The sequence below is a fragment of the Triturus cristatus genome, chromosome 11 (assembly GCF_964204655.1).
Source record: "Triturus cristatus chromosome 11, aTriCri1.1, whole genome shotgun sequence".
In the NCBI taxonomy this organism is placed as follows: domain Eukaryota; kingdom Metazoa; phylum Chordata; class Amphibia; order Caudata; family Salamandridae; genus Triturus; species Triturus cristatus.
In genome coordinates, this window is record NC_140594.1 from 29,985,770 (window position 1) to 30,004,793 (window position 19,024).

At 55.9% G+C, this 19,024-nt stretch overlaps 1 protein-coding gene across 8 annotated transcripts in view; it reads right to left on the bottom strand.

Annotated features, from left to right (window-relative positions):
- The window catches only part of RIMBP2 (RIMS binding protein 2), a 1,529,140-nt gene that overhangs the window by 1,346,501 nt on the left and 163,615 nt on the right, over nucleotides 1-19,024 (bottom strand). For all 8 annotated transcript variants that reach the window (XM_085633657.1, XM_085633660.1, XM_085633661.1 and 5 more), the window contains exon 3: nucleotides 5,054-5,167. In XM_085633657.1, coding sequence (XP_085489783.1) covers nucleotides 5,054-5,167 — 114 coding nt within the window. The remainder of the gene's footprint in view (nucleotides 1-5,053; nucleotides 5,168-19,024) is intronic.

Sequence of the window (19,024 nt, forward strand, 5' to 3'; positions counted from 1 at the left end):
CCAATGTACCCCAACCTACCCCACCACATCTGCCCCAGCCTACCCACTCCAAAGTACCCCAATCTACCACACTGCAATCTACCCTAACATTACTCGCTTAAGTTGGGGCCTGAACCGACCGTGGAGCCATCTTTGCAACACGCGGCCTAAATACTTCAAAGCCAGAGGCAGTAGGAGCTACTAAGAGGAGGCTCCACAAACTCAGTGCATTGAAGCCCCGGAGGCGCTAGGTCTCTCTTGGAGGAAACAAGGAGTTAGGAGTCGAACATTAAACAATCGGACCTTTTCAGAAGTTATGCTATGGTCTAGGTTTTTTAAAGCGTGGCAATTACCCGGAGGCGTCACCACTGCAGGATACGGAGAGTTAAGTGCTCATTCGTTGTTACAGATCCAGCATTTGAGAAGGCATCTGAAAGTCCGGCACCGCCCTAATATGCAGAGGGAGGGAGCTCCCAAGTTTGAAGCCCCTACTACGAAACTTCACCCACCCTAAGAAGACCGCCTAAAGGTAGGAACGATGACCCTCAAGGCAGTGCTAGAATTTAACCGCCTTTCTGGCAGAAACCATCTGAAGCTTTCTTTGAGGAATCTGGGGCCTGAGTTGTGTAAAGCCCTTTAGATGATGCATAGGGCTTTAAAGTTCACTCTGTGTAACTGGGAGCCTGTGTTACTCCTGTAAGATGTGTTTGACTGACTGGGCTTTAGGCATTCCCAAGAACAGTCTTGCTGCGGCATTTTGGCAGCTTGTTGGCGTATCGAGAACATAGATTCGGATATAGTCCATTACAATAATCCAGTTTGGGTAGAATGAGAGCCGTTATTACGGCGGCTCGAAGAGTAGGGGGGATAAACGGCGAGATTTTTTTATATCCTTAAGAGTGTAAAAAGATGCTGATGTAGTTGCATTCACTTGATCACTGTAAGTTTGTTGTCGATGAGGACGCCTCGGTTCTTGACTTTGGTAGCAGGAACAGGCAGAGCTCCTATCTCGGGGGCCAGCAAGAAGGTGACCAGAAGGAAGCCTCCCAGGATCCTTCCAGAGAGCAGCACCTCTGTCGTACTGGACTTCAGCTTCGGACAGTTGGGATCCAGCCAGCCATGGATGGCCGACATGCAGGTATTCATCTCTGTCTGGATCTGGGCTGATAGTTGTTTGGGTCGCTGGGGTCACGGCTAGATTTCTTTAAGAGGGGGAGAATAGATGCCTTTTTCCATGGTGTTGGGAACTGCCCTGTCGAGATAATGTTATTGAAAGTTGCCATGAGATGGTTAGCAATGACCTCTGGGCCCAGTTGCATAATGAAGGCAGGGCAAGGATCATGCAGAGAGCCTGTCTGAGTGCCTTTAATTAGAGTAACGGCTTGCTCATTGGTCAGAGGAGCGAACTCCACCCTTGTGATGGCTCCCCCTCAGTTCTTCAACAGGAGGAGACTGGGATGGCGAGAACTTGTTAAAAATGAATTCCACTTTGTTACGATAATGGGAAGCCAGATTATTACAGAAGGAGGGATTGACTTCTAAGGAGGTGCTAGAAGGCACTTTGGTAAACTTCTTTACTGTCAAGCAAAGTTCCCTAATGGGAATTTTAGCGCGTCTCTATTTCCTGAGTGAAAAAGAGGGATTTCTCTTCTCTGCAATCTCCTTTTCGTATTCAGTTTCTTCACCTTGATTGTAGCCTATACTGCAGAGCTTTTCGTACTCCCTACATTTTTGTTTTTGTTTTTGTTTTTCATTTCTTTCGGAAAACCATGGGGCCAATGGTTTACAGCGGTAGGACGAGATCGTTTTCGCAGGGACTGGTGATTGGGCAGAGGAAAGACCCCAATTGGTGAAATTAGTGGTGAGGTTTTCAGGAACATCATCACCAGCAGAATGAAGCAAAGCACAGAGACACAGAGAGAGAAAAGTGATCTGCCCACAATCACACAGTATGGTCAAGTGATGAAGCTGGGATTAGAAGTTGCCCTGCAATAGTCACACCCAAACAGCATCATCTCCTTGCACATCACAAGGCACAAAAAGCTCTTCGCTCAGATTTATTGCACAAGGGTTCCTGACAGGCGGTGGCCTCCTCTGACCTGATTGGTTACATGATGCAGGGCTCAAGTTTCCCACTTTGAGACAATGTAGTCCTCATTTTGTAATGGATTACACAGGACTACAAATACCAGAATTCCAAGAAAATACCTGGACTAGATTGAGCTACTCATGTATGGGATGGGGAACAAGGGAGATAAGTTGACGGTGACTGTTGAACGTGCATGGTTATAAAATAAAAACAAGTGCACAAAATCCACCCAAGAATATATTTAAGTGGCTTTGTGACCTACATCCACCCTCTTTGTCTCATTGATTGGTCTCTGAGGCATGCACTTCAATCCCAGCAAAGATAGCCCCATCTCTCATCCTTGCCAAGTTGATACATTGATGTCATTAAGGGCCTGATCATGATGTCGGGCGGACCGCAACCTACCGACTGTTGGTTTCGGTCTGCCCGACATCTGCCATTGCATTCTGCCCGCAGCATTGCGATGCTACTGCGCAAGCATTGGCCAGTGGGACCGTCCGCTGCGCTTCTGACAGGTTCAAGGAGCCCGTTGGAGCGTCGGAAACACACATAATCCTATAATGACAGCAGAGCCAGCCTCGACTCCGCCATCAGGATTATGAAGTCACTTTCCAACACTCTTTCCATGTCGCCTTTCCGACATGTAAAGGTTGTTCGAAAGTGACTAGGAGGGCTCCAGGTTGTTCGATAGTGACTAGGAGGGCCCCTAGCAGGGCCTGCTTCCCCAGGGCCCTCTGCTATGGGGCTTGGGGGGGCACCTATATTGCCCCCCTAAACATCCCTGCACTGTTTTTTTAATGGGCGCTTGTGCTGCAGGCCTTTCCCGCCGCCGCACAAGCTGCCATTGAAAAATGGATGATTCCGACCGCCCATAGGTCGGTTGCATCCTTATACTGCGTGTGGACTAATAGTCGGGCGGTTCCATTCCCGCTACGCTGTCGGTCGGACGCATCGTAATGACCCACGTCATCCCTTTCACCTTAAAGACAATAATTGCATCCAAATTGTGCGGCCGGAACCGCCGACCTATGGTCGGGCGGCTCCAATCCGCAACGGTGTCCCCGACATCGTAATCAGGCCCTACCTGGGCATGAACCGCCATGTACTAACAGAGCCTGGAAATGTTAAAAATGTAACCTGAAGAGCTACATAAAAACAAGCTACTTCTATCACCATTTATATTAAAATACCCTTCATAAAAAAAGCATTATGGGTTCGAAATATGTCAATCTGGTAACAGTGCTTATAATCAATGAACTCGAACAAAGACATTTTCCAAACACAGCCCCTGTGCAGTATTCCTTGATCATGCATGCACATAGGGTCTGGGGTGCAGTCGCGGCATGTGCTGGGGCGCTCGTGCAGGGCGCCCCGGCCCCGCCCCTTTGGAGAGTCTGCCAGCACAGGCTGTGCACTTCCAGGTGTGAGCAGCACCCCCACGCAGCCTTATCCCTCTTATCCCTCACAATATGGCACGTGCAGCCCTAATCCTGCAGCCTGACCTCACTCTTCAAGGCACCAGTCCTGGATGTGTCCTCAGTGAATGGATGTGTGTTCCAATCCTTCCACACAGTGCCAATAACACAGGGCCACAACACAAGGATGTTGATACGTTTCTAAAATTAGCATTACTGAGCTCAGAATGTGTCATGTTTTGGGGCCAGTTGCTGAAAACCCCTCCACTAACGCCCACTGATGCTGAGAAGCAATTTCCGGGTACTTTGTGTAGAGGCCACATACTCTGCGAGACTGCACTACAATGTGACACACCACAACGCCGTCCCACCAGTGCTCTACAAGAATAGACCCTAATAGACTGTGCTTAATTTGTAAGAACGTTCAGTGCCAGAGCCCTTCTTGCAAGGCCACTGCAGCCTGCATCATATAGTACCCCTGCCAGCTCTGCCAATGACAGTCCCAGCATAACACCCAGGGCTTTAAGTAGGCCGGGTCCTGCCGGGGGTGAACACCGGCACTTACAATCTTGCCCTCACACTCAGGGTGAAAAGAAAAATCTTACCTCTGCAGCAGAACCACCCTTCACCGCCTCTGATGTAACTTCGTAACTTCAAAGAGACTCGTCATAGCTCTTTCATAGCCTCATCATGTCAGAACTGACGTACAACGAAGCAGGAACAACCACTGACAAAGCCAACAGTCCTGCCTTGTTGTAGGTGTAATGTTACTTATTGTATTATATATCTGGATGTATGGACAGAAGCAGCAAAACACCAGTCAGCGGCACGCTATGCTGAGCACAGATTTTTACCTGACGTGTTTTAAGCCACGCCCTTAATTACATCGGCCACGCCCCTTTGAGAGACCCCCAGTTTTTTCATCTCACTTAAAGCCCTGATAACACCTGACCATAGCAGTCCTACAAGTTCGGCAATTCAGACTATTTCAGGCCTCACACAAGCTATAATAATGGCGTGAGAGGCTGGTATTCATTTTCAATGCGATTTTGCTTAACAAACACTGTTTGTTGTGCTTATCTCAAAATTAAACAGACAGTGCCACCATCTGGTGGTCTGTCACCAGAACCGGTGCTGAAATTTAAGTATCAGTGCAGAGCACCGGATACCACCGGCTCAAATTCAGCAATGCTATTAGAACTCCCGTAGGCCCCTTTGACTCACCACCTTCCACAAACTGCTCTCCCCAGAACCCAACTAACAGCAAGAAGTCACAGATGCCAGTCCAACCAGCACACTAGATCTGAAACCATACTCTTCCCTACTGGTCCTTCTGGGAGGTATAAAAACGACCAGAAAGGACAGCAGACTCAGAACATGCATCCAGAGAGAGGCCCGCTCAAAGAAGGTGCAGCACACATGATGAAGCAGAACATGTCACAGACGAGCCTCATGACCTGGACCAATGATCACATGTGGAGGAGATGGGGTGGTGACCCCACCTGACAACAAGGGTCCTCTTTGGCACATGGGCTCAGGCAAAATTGGGTGGGCACGGATTGCACTCTACCTTGCTCTTTTTGGTGGAGGCAGGTGGGCCAGCCTTCTCTGAGGTCTTCGTGGGGGTCCGCTGGCTCGGGGGCTTCATGGAGGCGTCTTTCACGTCATTACCTTCAGCTCTTTGCTGTGGGACAGAGAAGAACATGTGGTGGGTAAGATCTAATGCCTGGAGCCAACCGCTTGTGTGGACTGCCCATGGCTGGGCTCTCAAAGGTGCCTTCAGCCCTGAGATCACCACCCAGGTGTGTGCGGTGAGAGTCTGTAGCAACTGCTATATGTGAACCACCACCTGCACTTTATATCTTGGGCTATCAAGCACTTCACACTTATGGGAAAACAGTGTGCTGATGTCTAAGGGTGTCTGCCATCTTATTCCTTGGAATTGAAACGCAATGAATTACAAACTCCCCCACATGGAATCGACTCAACACGTGGCGCTCTAAGTGCAATGGGTGTGTGATGGGTATGTGATGGGTACGTGATGGGTGTGTGCTCAGTGTGTGATAGGCGTGTGATGGGTAGATGATGGACGTGAGGTGGGTGTATGATCAGTGTGTGATGGGCGTATGATGGGTGTGTGATCAGTGTGTGATGGGTGTGTGATGGCATGTGATGGGTGTGTGATCAGTGTGTGATGGGTGTGTGATCAGTGTGTGATGGGCATATGATGGGTGTGTGATGGTTGTGTGATGGGTGTTGTTAGAAAGGGTAGATGGACCGGGAGGGTCGGCCGGGGTCAGGAGGAGAGGTCTCCGGGGAGAGCCGTCTCCAGCGATCGTACAGACAAGTAACTTCCCCCTCACAGACAGATACCACACACAGATAAGGTTCAGTGTTCTTTATAAGCACTTCTTAAGGTACGGTTGAATGGTACAAGGAGGTCTGGACTCAGGGGTCCCCTCGATTCAAGTCTCTCAAAGCAGGGTAAGGGGTAGCGGGACAGTCTGTCTACCAGTCAGGTAGTTCGGATGAGATGATGACTAGCTCACAATCCTCGAGCTTGGTGGCTTAGTTGGTACGGGCCGCGGCAGCGCCAGCAGGTCCCGGTTGAGATGGTCGGTACACGGTCCGTGGCAGCGCCAGCAGGTCCCGGAAAGATGGTCGATATACGGTCCGCGGCAGCGCCAGCAGGTCCCGGTGAGGATGGTCGTTACAACGGGCCGCGGCAGCGCCAGCAGGTCCCAACGAGGATGGTCGTTACAACGGGCCGCGGCAGCGCCAGCAGGTCCCGACGAGGATGGATGTTGCAGAAGGCCGCGGCAGCGCCAGCAGGCAGGACGATGGTTCACAAGAGCGGGCTACGGCAGTGCCAGTAGTCCGTCAAGGCTGAGTTCTCTCGGTGTCTCTCGACTCCAGGATACAACTGCCTTCCTGCTCCGGAGTTGCCCCAGTTATAGGGCAGGCGCCCTTTGATGTCCGGACCCTCGCACTTGGAGGTCGGAGGGCCCGGGATGAAGGTGTCCAGACACCCAGCAGGGGGTGGAGCCAGCGCCTGGGGGGAGCTGGAGGCGATCGGCACCTGGCGGGGGGAAGAGCTCTTGACACTTCGTTCTCCCATTGACCTGCCAAGTGGTCCGCTCACCTCCTGGGTGGAGGGTGGTGCCGGGATGTCGGGGCCGGCCAGGCCCGGGGTTAGGGTCGGGCCGAGGCCACGCGGCCTCGGGGTGCAGGGCCCAAGATGGCGGCTTGAACCGGCCGGGGGAGCCGGTGGGGCTGGGCCCCGTGATGAGTAGAGGTCCAAGGGCCGAAGATCCGTCGGGAGACGGGGTACAGGTGCTTTTCGTGGGTTATGCCTGGTGGGCCGGAGCTCGGGCCCTGTCGTGCGGGGAGGGAGCAAGCCCTTTGTGTGGCCTGTCCAACATGCGTCCCCCCCAGCTGAAGGCGGGGAGAGTCACCCATCTCCTTGGGGACTCTCTTCGTCGAGGCGGAAAAAGCGGGACAGGCCGTCCGCGTTGGCGTGGTCTTGGCCTGGTCGGTGCTCCACAGGGAAGTCCATTCCCTGCAGGGAAATGGACCAGTGCAAGAGTTTTGGGTTCTTCCCCCGCATCTGCATCAGCCACTGCAGGGGTCGATGGTCGGTTTGTACCCGGAAGTGGGTACCGAAGAGATAGGGCCGGAGCTTTTTGAGGGCCCACACCACTGCGAATGCCTCCCTCTCGATGGTGCTCCAGCGCTGTTCTCGGGCCAGGAGACGTCGACTGATGAAGGCCACCGGCTGGTCATGACCCTCGGGGTTTAGCTGAGAAAGGACGGCCCCGATGCCGTGGTCGGAGGCGTCGGTCTGTACCACGAATTCCTGACTGTAATCGGGGGCCTGGAGCACAGGGGCGGTGCACAGGGCGGCCTTCAGTTTCTCGAAGGCCGCTTGACAATCGGGGGTCCAGTTAATCCGCTTCGGCTGGTTCTTGGACGTGAGACCCGTGAGGGGCCCCACGATGCTGCCGTAGTCTTTCACGAACCGCCGGTAGTAGCCGGTGAGCCCCAAGAAGGCTCGGACCTCGGTCTGGGTGACGGGGGGCTGCCAGGACTGGATGGCAGCAATCTTAAGTTGTAGCGGGGCCACCAGCCCGCTTCCCACTTGGTGCCCAAGGTAGGTCACAGACCCTTGGCCAATTTGGCACTTGCCGGCCTTAATTGTGAGACCGGCCCGCTGGAGGGCCTGTAGGACCTCTTGGAGGTGACGGAGGTGGTCGGGCCAGTGGCGGCTGTATACAGCGATATCGTCCAGGTAGGCAGCACTGAACTCTTCGAGCCCCGCCAAGACCTGGTTCACGAGGCGTTGAAACGTGGCGGGGGCATTCTTCATGCCGAAGGGCATGACCTTGAATTGGTAGTGGCCATCGGGGGTAGAGAAGGCTGACCGTTCCTGAGCCCTGGGTGTGAGGCCGATCTGCCAGTAGCCCGCTGTTAGGTCGAAGATACTGAGGTAGCGGGCGGTCCCCAGCCGGTCGATCAGCTCGTCTGCTCGGGGAATCGGATGAGCGTCGGTCCGGGTGACAGCGTTCAAGCCCCGGTAGTCGACGCAGAATCTCAGTTCAGGTGCGGTGCCGGGGGCAGCGGCTTTGGGAACCAATACAACCGGACTGGCCCAGGGACTGTCCGAGGGCTCGATGACCCCGATTGTGAGCATCTTGGCCACTTCCTCCTGTATGCAGGCCCGTACCCGATCTGGTACGCGGTAGGCCCGGTGTCGGACAGGGGGACTGTCCCCGGTGTCCACGTCGTGCAGACACCAAGGGGTGACCCCGGGGGTGAGGGAGAACAGGGTAGCGAACTGCAGCAGGAGGTTCCGGCAGCCCTGGCGTTGCTCCGAAGTGAGGGCGTCAGAGAGCCGGACCCCGTCCACGGAGCCGTCATTCTCCTGAGTTTTCAGAAGATCCGGGAGGGGTTCGGAGTCTTCCTCTGCCCCACTGTCCGTAGCCATCAGGAGGCTGAGTTCTGAGCGCACAAAGTGTGGTTTGAGTCGGTTGGTGTGGAGGACCCGGAGGGGGTTCCGGGAGGTCCCCAGGTCGATGAGGTAAGTGACGGGGCTTTTGCGCTCGACCACTTTGAAGGGCCCCGTCCACTTATCTTGCAAGGCACATGGTTCGGTGGGGGACATCACCCATACTTGTTGTCCAGGCTCGAACTCAACGGAGGAGGCATTGTGATCATACCACCTCTTCATGTCCTCCTGGCTGGCCTCGAGGTTCGCCTTGGCCATCTGTCTGAAGCGCCGGGTCTGATTGCGTAGGGCCAGGAGGTATTTGAAGACGTCTGGAGGGGTCTTTAGGGGGGCCATCTCCCAACCTTCTTTTACTAGGCTGAGGGGCCCTCGCACAGGGTGCCCGTACAGGAGTTCGAAAGGGCTAAAACCGAGGGACTTCTGGGGAACTTCTCGGTAAGCGAAGAGGAGGCACGGGAGTAGTACATCCCACTGGCGACGGAGGGGCTCTTCCAATCCCCCAATCATCCCCTTGAGAGTGCGGTTAAACCGCTCCACTAGTCCGTTCCCTTGGGGGTGATAGGGGGTCGTGAATCTGTAGGTGACCCCGCATTGTTGCCAGAGGGACTTCATGTATTTGGATATAAAGTTCGTGCCTCGGTCGCTGACGACTTCTCGGGGGTAGCCTACCCGGGAGAAGATCCCCATTAGGGCCCGGCCAACCACCGGAGCTGTCACGGTCCGTAGAGGCACCGCCTCGGGGTAGCGGGTGGCATGGTCCACCAGTACTAAGATGAACCTGTGTCCTTGTGCCGTGCGGGGGTCCAGAGGCCCCACAATGTCTATCCCCACCCTCTCGAACGGGGTGGTGACCACAGGGAAGGGTTGCAGAGGGGCTTTCAGCTTCCGACCACTCTTCCCGCTGGCTTGGCATGTGGGGCAAGATCGGCAGTGGTTCAGGACGTCGTTCCTCATTTTCGGCCAGAAAAAGTGGGTCACTAGGCGGCTGTACGTTTTGTCCTGGCCCAGGTGTCCAGCCAGGGGGACATCGTGTGCCAGGTTGAGCAGAAAGTCTCTGAAGCGGAGAGGTACCACCAGTACTCGACCGGCCCCCAGCTCGGCGATTCTCTGCTCGCTGTATAGCAGGTCGTTATCCCAGTAGACCCAGTGAGTTCCGGTGGAGTCCCCTGCGTTCTGGGCGCTGGCTTGTTGGCGGAGTCCCTCGAGGGAGGGACAGGTCTTTTGTTCCTGGCGGAACTGTTCCTGGGTGGGCCCCCCTTCTTGACGCCACTGAGCCAGGTCAGGAAGGTCCTGGGATTGTGCGTCCCCTTCGGTCGTCGGGTCTGGGAGGCTGGCCTTGTCGTTGTCTTCTACTGGGGCGACCGGGGGCGGAGGTGCCGGCCATTCCGGTTCTTCTGATCGAGGGACGGCACGGGCGGCCATGGACCGGGTGGTTATGCAGGCCCAGTCCGGGAGGCCCAGCATCCCCAGGTGCTCCCTTCTCTCAACGGTGGCCCACGGGGAACTCTCGAGGTCATTCCCCAGGAGGCAGTCCACGGGGGCATCGTCCCGGACCGTCACCTTCAACAGGCCGGAGACCCCTCCCCATTCGAATGGGACGCAGGCCATTTGACACATACTTTCAGAGTTGCCTGCCGAGCGGACGGGGCAGAGAATGTTCGGCAGGATCTGCTCGGGCTTCACCAGGTGACAGCGGACGGCCGTCACACTGGCGCCTGTGTCACGCAAGGCCTCGGCTCGCTGTCCATTAATGGTCACCCACTGACCGTATTTCCTGGTGTTAGCGGGTAGGGGAGCCCGCGGGACCATGTCTCTTCCCCCTAAGCACGCCAGGACCATGGCGGCCGGCTCCCACTCTTGCTGGGCCGGCTCATACTCTTCTGGTTCCTCCGATGATCGCTCTTCCCCCAGGGCGGCGGCAGCTACCTGGCGGGGCTTGGGTGCTTGGTTCTGCGGGCAGCTCGGGTCATTGGCGTAGTGGCCGACTCGCTGGCATCGGTGGCACGTGACGTTGGCTCGGGCCCCAGGACGCCACGGGGGGTTGCCCCGGCCGGCCGGAGGCGGGGTGCTGGCCACGGGTGTTGTTGGCAAGGCGTCTCTCCCTCGCCCCTGGCCCCCTCCTCCTCCCCGAGGACGGTGCTGGCCTGGGTTGCTTCTGTTCTGTTCGTGTGGCCCCCTCCGGCCCACTCGGGTGCTTTCCCATCGGTCAGCTTCGGCGGCGAGCTGCCGGGGGTCAGTCAGCTTACTGTCGAGGAGGTGCTGCCTGAGCTCGACGAAACAGTTGTTCGACAGGTGCTCCCATACCATAAGGTTAAAGAGTTGTTCGTAAGTGGTGACATGGCTCCCCCTTATCCAACCCTCGAAGGCACGGCTGAAATAGTTCACGTATTCTACCCAAGTTGTACCTGGGATCCGGGTGCAATCTCTGAACCTCTGGCGGTACATCTCGGGTGTGAGGCCGTAGCGGGTGAGGAGGGCAGCCTTCATGTGGTCGTAGGACGACATTTGGTGATCTGGGAGCTGCAGTAGGGCATCGCGACCCTCGTTGATAAACCTCCCCCAAAGTCCGGCTCCCCAATCACTCCGGTCGATCCGGTGGGAGGTCATGGCGATCTCGTAGGCTTTAAACCACTGTTGTATGTCGTCTTCTCGGACATACTCGCGGACAACATCCTTGGGGATGTGGACTTTTTTCTCGATTGGCCCCGGGGTGTGTGGTCGCTCAGGCACCCCCAGTTCTTTATTTTGTTTCCGAAGTTCTATCTCCGCTAGTTGGCGCTCGTGCTCGAGCGTTATTTTTTTCTCCTCCAGCTCTCTCTGTCTCTGCTTCTCTTCTCGTTCGTCTCGGAGCCGCATATGCTCGAGGTTGAGTTTCTGTTCAGCTAACTTGAGTTCCCCATCCATCTTGAGTCGTGCCATTTCCAACTCGTGCAATCTGGTTCTTTCTCTTTCTCGGATCTCCTCCTGCGAGAGGCCCGTTCCCCGCTCCTCGGGAGCCGTGGCGTTCCCCTCTGGTGTGATGCTGCTTTGGTCGGAGGGTCCGGCGACCCCAGTTTCTGTCCACGACTCTAGGGCGTGCTTTAGATCATCCTTGGTACTCAGGCCGGTGGTAGCAATGCCAAGTTCTATGCAGAATTGTCTCAGTTCGCGGTGGTTGTATTCTTCTAATTTATCCATTTGGAAATTCTCGGTGGAGCTGCTATCTTTGGCTGACATCGTGTTTTTGTCGTGGGGTGAGCTACTCTCTGTACGATTATGCGTTGATTCGGATCGCGCCGCTGGCCACCAATGTTAGAAAGGGTAGATGGACCGGGAGGGTCGGCCGGGGTCAGGAGGAGAGGTCTCCGGGGAGAGCCGTCTCCAGCGATCGTACAGACAAGTAACTTCCCCCTCACAGACAGATACCACACACAGATAAGGTTCAGTGTTCTTTATAAGCACTTCTTAAGGTACGGTTGAATGGTACAAGGAGGTCTGGACTCAGGGGTCCCCTCGATTCAAGTCTCTCAAAGCAGGGTAAGGGGTAGCGGGACAGTCTGTCTACCAGTCAGGTAGTTCGGATGAGATGATGACTAGCTCACAATCCTCGAGCTTGGTGGCTTAGTTGGTACGGGCCGCGGCAGCGCCAGCAGGTCCCGGTTGAGATGGTCGGTACACGGTCCGCGGCAGCGCCAGCAGGTCCCGGAAAGATGGTCGATATACGGTCCGCGGCAGCGCCAGCAGGTCCCGGTGAGGATGGTCGTTACAACGGGCCGCGGCAGCGCCAGCAGGTCCCAACGAGGATGGTCGTTACAACGGGCCGCGGCAGCGCCAGCAGGTCCCGACGAGGATGGATGTTGCAGAAGGCCGCGGCAGCGCCAGCAGGCAGGACGATGGTTCACAAGAGCGGGCTACGGCAGCGCCAGTAGTCCGTCAAGGCTGAGTTCTCTCGGTGTCTCTCGACTCCAGGATACAACTGCCTTCCTGCTCCGGAGTTGCCCCAGTTATAGGGCAGGCGCCCTTTGATGTCCGGACCCTCGCACTTGGAGGTCGGAGGGCCCGGGATGAAGGTGTCCAGACACCCAGCAGGGGGTGGAGCCAGCGCCTGGGGGGAGCTGGAGGCGATCGGCACCTGGCGGGGGGAAGAGCTCTTGACACTTCGTTCTCCCATTGACCTGCCAAGTGGTCCGCTCACCTCCTGGGTGGAGGGTGGTGCCGGGATGTCGGGGCCGGCCAGGCCCGGGGTTAGGGTCGGGCCGAGGCCACGCGGCCTCGGGGTGCAGGGCCCAAGATGGCGGCTTGAACCGGCCGGGGGAGCCGGTGGGGCTGGGCCCCGTGATGAGTAGAGGTCCGAGGGCCGAAGATCCGTCGGGAGACGGGGTACAGGTGCTTTTCGTGGGTTATGCCTGGTGGGCCGGAGCTCGGGCCCTGTCGTGCGGGGAGGGAGCAAGCCCTTCGTGTGGCCTGTCCAACAGGTGTGATGGGCATGTGATGGGTGTGTGATGGGCGTGTGATGGGTGTGTGATGGGCATGTGATGGGCGTATGATGGCTGTGTGATGGATGTGTGATCAGTGTGTGATGTGCGTGCGATGGCCATATGATGGGTGTGTGATGGGCATGCTCAGACATGGGCCCTTTATTCACTGTTCACTAGGATGCACTTGCACCACAGTAATGAGGCCCTACTAGGCTGAAACTTGTCTTGAGAGCTTGTGTTCCCATTCAGAGGGGGCGTGGCCTGGCTGTTCAGGCTGGACTCTTCCTATTGGAGCAGGGCCAAGGCTGATCTGCCTGGATTAGTATGCAAAACACAAAGGATTGGAATGTGCCATAGAGTAATTATCAGTGGCTGGATTTCATTCAGTCTTCTAGTTAAAGTAGAACATCGAAGGTCCAGGATATATGTTGCGGAGTTTTGTCCAGGGTAATCTAAAGTCGCATGGACTGGGTTCCCATACTTATACAAAGTTTGGGGGTTGGACATACTCTAGGGACCCACTTATGGGAGGGTTTGGAAAGAGGGGCAGTTAAACCCATTTCCTTTGTCCAGTTTCACACTAGAGCAGGGGCATGTAGCCCCTGCAACTGGTTTGAACTGGACTATGCACAGGGACACCAAGTGTGCCCCCAGTGCAGGACTTCAAAGCACCAGAGAGCGCTGCCGCCCAGCCCCAATACACATCTGCCTGTCTGGCGAGGTGGTTACACCTCCCTGGGACAGGAAACCTATTGTCCAGGCCTCCCCTGCTGGAGTTTGGTCAGCAGCAGGAGGCCAGACCTGTGTCTGTGGCATCCATTTTGTGTTGCCAGGGCTGTGGAAAGTCTTTACCGGGTTAGACCAGTGTGAACATGTCTCTTCCTCTAGAAGGGTGGAATGCTACCCCCGCCACCAGAACTGGTGGGGGGGTAGTATTCCAAAGCGTTTGACACCAAACACAACATGTTTCCGTGCAGCCAGTCCAAAGTTAGCTTTTACCGCGAGGTTATAATGCACTTAAGAGTATATGGTCCGGCTGCACCACAAACAGCATCAGAGGAGGTACTCTGAACGCTGCAGAGGGGCTCTGCTCATGCAGGGGCACCCTCTCACATAAAAACCAAGCACTTTGCCTTCAGGATTGTTAACGCCTGCCATAGGAGTGATTTATAGGTTTTATATGTGTGTGCAATGGTATTGATATAGGTAGCCTATACCACAGTAAGGGGTGCAAGCACCACCTTACCCAGGCTGCAGTAGCAGACCTGTGGTGCCATTTTGGAGTGCTTCCCAGGAGTGGCATAATACATGCTTCAGCCCCTGGTAGGCCTCTGAGGTACCTATGCCCTAGGTACATAGTATACCATATACTAGAGGCTTATAAGGCACTCCAGAATCCAATTAGAAATGCACCTAATGTACATGCAAACCATTTTAGAGAGGAAGCAGCTAGGCTGGGGTCATGATTAGCAGGGCCACAACCAGACTAAGGTAAAAAAAACAGTGAAACACCAGCAAAAAGTGGGGCTATCCATGTGAAGCAGATCCTACTGTCCTACATCTTGTCACAGAGAGCTCTGTGGCTGAAGGGCCGTGGGCGGGGCTTTAGGATGGGAATAAACAGGTGGAGGCCAGGCTTGTCAGGAATGTTTGAGGGACTTGGGTATAAACTACGTGTGGCCCTCTACATGTGGGCGTGATGCGGCCCTCCTTCCCTGTTCATGCAGGTGACACGAGCGCCGGAGTCCAAGCAGAAGTAAGTGCCCCCCTGGTTTCTCATGCAGTATCTGGCGCCGTCTTGTGGCCTTTCTGTGCCAGCAGCTTCATTTCAAATAAGCAAAGATGTATAGATTGATTAATACATCTAGGCACAGTTTATAAAGCACGAGCGCAGGATCTTGAAAAAGCAGGGGGTACTGGGGCACAGTGCACCCCTGCCCTCCTCCTTGTTGTGACACCTCCGGAGGAGACAGGAGGCCGTGGTCGGACGAAGGAAATGTAGACTTTAGGAGAGCAGAGAGCACCTAATGTCGCATTGCTGTCAGACAGGGGGCGATTGAAATGCGGTAATGAGCGATGCATGGTGGGTATGAGAAGATCATTTGCATGTCATTAGCATACATGTAAGAGGGCCAGCCAATGGTAAAGATAATTAACCAAGAGGAGAGGTGCAGAGAAGAGCCAAGGACCCGAGACAGAGCTCTAGGGGACGAACACATGGAGAGGGAGTGTGAGGAGTGAGGTAGCATGTGTCCTCGGTGCGTTGGAAGAGGGCTGGGAATGTTCACCCTCCTCCACCAGCAAGAAAGCCACCTGGTTCACCGAAGACCTCCAAGCCTCCAAACGAACATGCCAAAAACTGGAGAAGAACTGGATCCGGGAACGAACACCGGACAGCTACGTAGCCCACAAGACTGCCACCCGCAGACACCATCACCTCATCAGATCCGCCAAAAGGGTCTCACTCACAGACCGCCTACATAACAACGCACACAACAGCAAAGAGCTCTTCAACATCGTGAAGGAACTCTCCAACACCAACGACATCCCACCTTTGCAAGAACTGTGCGACTCGCTGGCCACCTTCTTCCACCGCAAGATCTCCGACATCCACGACAGCTTCAACGCCACGACCGCCCCGACAACCACTGAGACCTCTGCCCCCACGACCACCACCCGCACCAACCGCCTGCTCTCCTGGACCAACATCAACAACGAGGACACCAGCAAGATTATGAACGCCATCCACTCCGGATCACCATTAGACCCATGCCCACACCACATCTTCAACAAAGCCAGCAAAACCATCGCACCCCATCTCCGGAAAGTAATCAACATCTCTTCGAGACAGTAACCTTCCCGCAAAGCTGGAAGCACGCAGAGATCAACGCCCTACTCAAGAAACCCAAGGCGGACCCCAAGGACCTCAAGAACTTCCGGCCCATCTCCCTGCTCCCATTCCCAGCGAAGGTCATCGAAAAGACCGTCAACAAACAACTGACCCGCTACCTCGAGGTCATCCTGGACCCATCACAGTCCGGGTTCCGCAGCAACCACAGCACCGAAACTGCCCTCATCGCCGCCACCGATGACATCAGGACCCTGCTAGACAATGGAGAAACAGCAGCCCTCATCCTCCTGGACCTGTCAGCCGCCTTCGACACGGTCTGCCACTGCACACTACGAACACGCCTACACGACGCCGGGATCCAAGAGAAGGCCCTGGACTGGACCACATCCTTCCTCTCCGGCAGAACACAGAGCGTCCGCCTCCCCCCCTTCCGCTCCAATGCCACCAAGATCATCTGCGGCATACCCCCAGGCTCATCCTTCAGCCCAACGCTGTTCAACATCTACATGGCACCTCTCGCTCACGTCGCCCAACAGCACGACCTCAACGTCACCTATGCCGATGACACCCAGCTGATCCTCTCCCTCACCAAAACCCTCACACCGCCAAAGCTAACCTCCACAAAGAAATGAAGGCAGTCGCCGAATGGATGAGGAACAGCCGACTGAAGCTGAACTCGGACAAGACGGTGGTCCTCATCCTCGGTTCCACCCCTTCGGCCTGGGACGACTCCTGGTGGCCGACCACACTGGGAACAGCTCCAACACCCACCGACCACGCACGCAACCTAGGGGTCATCCTCGACTCCACCCTCTCCATGACAAAGCAGGTCAACGCCGTCTCCTCCTCCTGCTTCAACACCCTCCGCATGCTCCGCAGGATCTACAAGTGGATCCCCACCAAAACGGGAAGAACGGTCACCCAGGCCCTCGTCAGCAGCAGGTTGGACTACGGAAACGCCCTCTATGCAGGAACTTCGGCCAAACTCCTGAGACAGCTGCAACGCATCCAGAACGCCTCCGCACGTCTGATCCTCGACATCCCCCGCCACAGCCACATCACAGCCCACCTGAGAGACCTGCACTGGCTCCCCGTCAACAAGAGGATAACCTTCAAGCTCCTCACCCACGCACACAAAGGAAGGGGCGGTATCAGATACAGCAGACAGGGTCAGAAAGGGGTGGTATCAGATGCAGCAGAAAGGGTCACGGAGGGGCGGTATCAGATACAGCAGACATGATCAGGGAAGGACGGTATCAGATGCAGCAGACAGGGTCAGGAAGGGGTGGTATCAGCTGCAGCAGACAGGGTCAGTGAGAGGCGGTATCGGATGCAGCAGACAGGGACAGGGAGGGACCATATCGAATGCAGCAGACAGGGTCAGGGAGGGGCGGTATCAGATGCAACAGACAGGCTCAAAGAGGGGCTGTATCGGAGGCAGCAGATAGGGTTAGGGAGGGGCGGTATTAGATGCAGCAGACAAGGTCAGGTATCAGATGCGGCAGACAGGGTCAGGGAGGGACGGTATCAGATGCAGCAGTCAGGGAGGGGCGGTATTGGATGCAGCAGACAGGATCAGGGAGAGGTGGTATCGGATTCATCAGACAGGGTCAGGGAGGGGTGGTATCAGCTGCAGCAGACAGGGTCAGGTTGGGATGGTTTCAGATGCAGCAGACAGGGTCAGGGAGGGGCGGTATCAGATGAAGCAGACAGGGTCAGGGAGGGGCGGTATCGGATGCAGTAGACATGATCAGGGAGGGTCGGTATCCAATGCAGCAGACAGGGTCAGTGAGAGGTGGTATCGGATGCAGCAGACATGGACTGGGAGGGACCATATCGGATGCAGCAGACAGGGTCAGGGAGGGGTGGTATCGGAGGCAGCAGACAGGGTCAGGGAGGAGCGGTATTGGATGCAGCAGACAGGATCAGGTTTCAGATGCAGCAGACAGGGTCAGGGAGGGACGGTATCAAAAGCAGCAGTCAGGGAGGGGCGGTATTGGAGCAGCAGACAGGATCAGGGTGGGGTGGTATTGGATTTATCAGACAGGGTCAGGGAGGGATGGTATCAGCTGCAGCAGACAGGGTCAGGTTGGGACGGTTTCAGATGCAGCAGACATGGTCAGGGAGGGGCAGTATCAGATACAGAAGACCAGGTCATGGAGGGGCGGTATCAGACGCAGCAGGAAGGGTAAGGGAGGGGAAGTAACAGATGCAGTAGAAAGGGTCACGGAGGGGCGTTATCAGATGCAGCAGACAAGATCGGGGAGCGGCGATATCGGATGCAGCAGACAGGGTCACGGAGGGGCGGCATCAGATGCAGCAGACAGGATCAGGGAGTGGCGGTATCCAATGCAGCAGACATGGTCAGGGAGGGGCGGTATCCAATTCTGCAGACAGGCTCATGGAGGGGCGGTATCGGATGCAGCAGGCAGGGTCACGGAGGGGCGGTATCGGATGCAGCAGACAGGGTCAGTGAGAGGCAGGTTCAGATACAGCAGACAAAGTCAGGGAGGGGCGGTATCCGATGCATCAGACAGGGTCAGGGAGGGAAGGTATCAGATGCCGCAGACAGGGTCAGGGAGGGGCAGTATCAAACGCAGCAGAAAGGGTAAGGGAGTGGAAGTATCAGATGCAGTAGACAGGGTCGGGGAGGGGCGGTATCCAATGCAGCAGACAGGGTCACGGAGGGGCATTATCAGATGCAGCAGACAAGATCGGGGAGCGGCGATATGGGATGCTGCAGACAGGGTCACGAAGGGGCGGTATCAGATGCAACAGACAGGATCAGGGAGCGGCGGTATCAGATGCAGCAGACAGGGTCAGGGTGGGGCGGTATCAGATGCAGCAGACAGTGTCAGGGAAAGGTGGTATCAGATGCAGCAGACAGGGTCAGGGAGGGGCGGTATCAGATGCAGCAGACAGGGTAAGGGTGGGGAAGTATCCGATGCTGCAGACAGGGTAAGGGAGTTGCGGTATCCAATGCAGCAGACAGGCTCATGGAGGGGCGGTATTGGATGCAGAAGACAGGGTCAGGGAGAGGCAGTATCAGATACAGCGGACAGAGTCAGGGTGGGGCGGTATCTGATGCTCAGACAGCATCAGTTAGGGGCAGTATCTGATGCAGCAGACAGCATCAGGAAGAGGCGGTATCGGATGCAGCAGACAGGGTCGCGGAGAGGCGGTATCAGATGCAGCAGGCATGGTCACGGAGGGGCGGTATCCGATGCA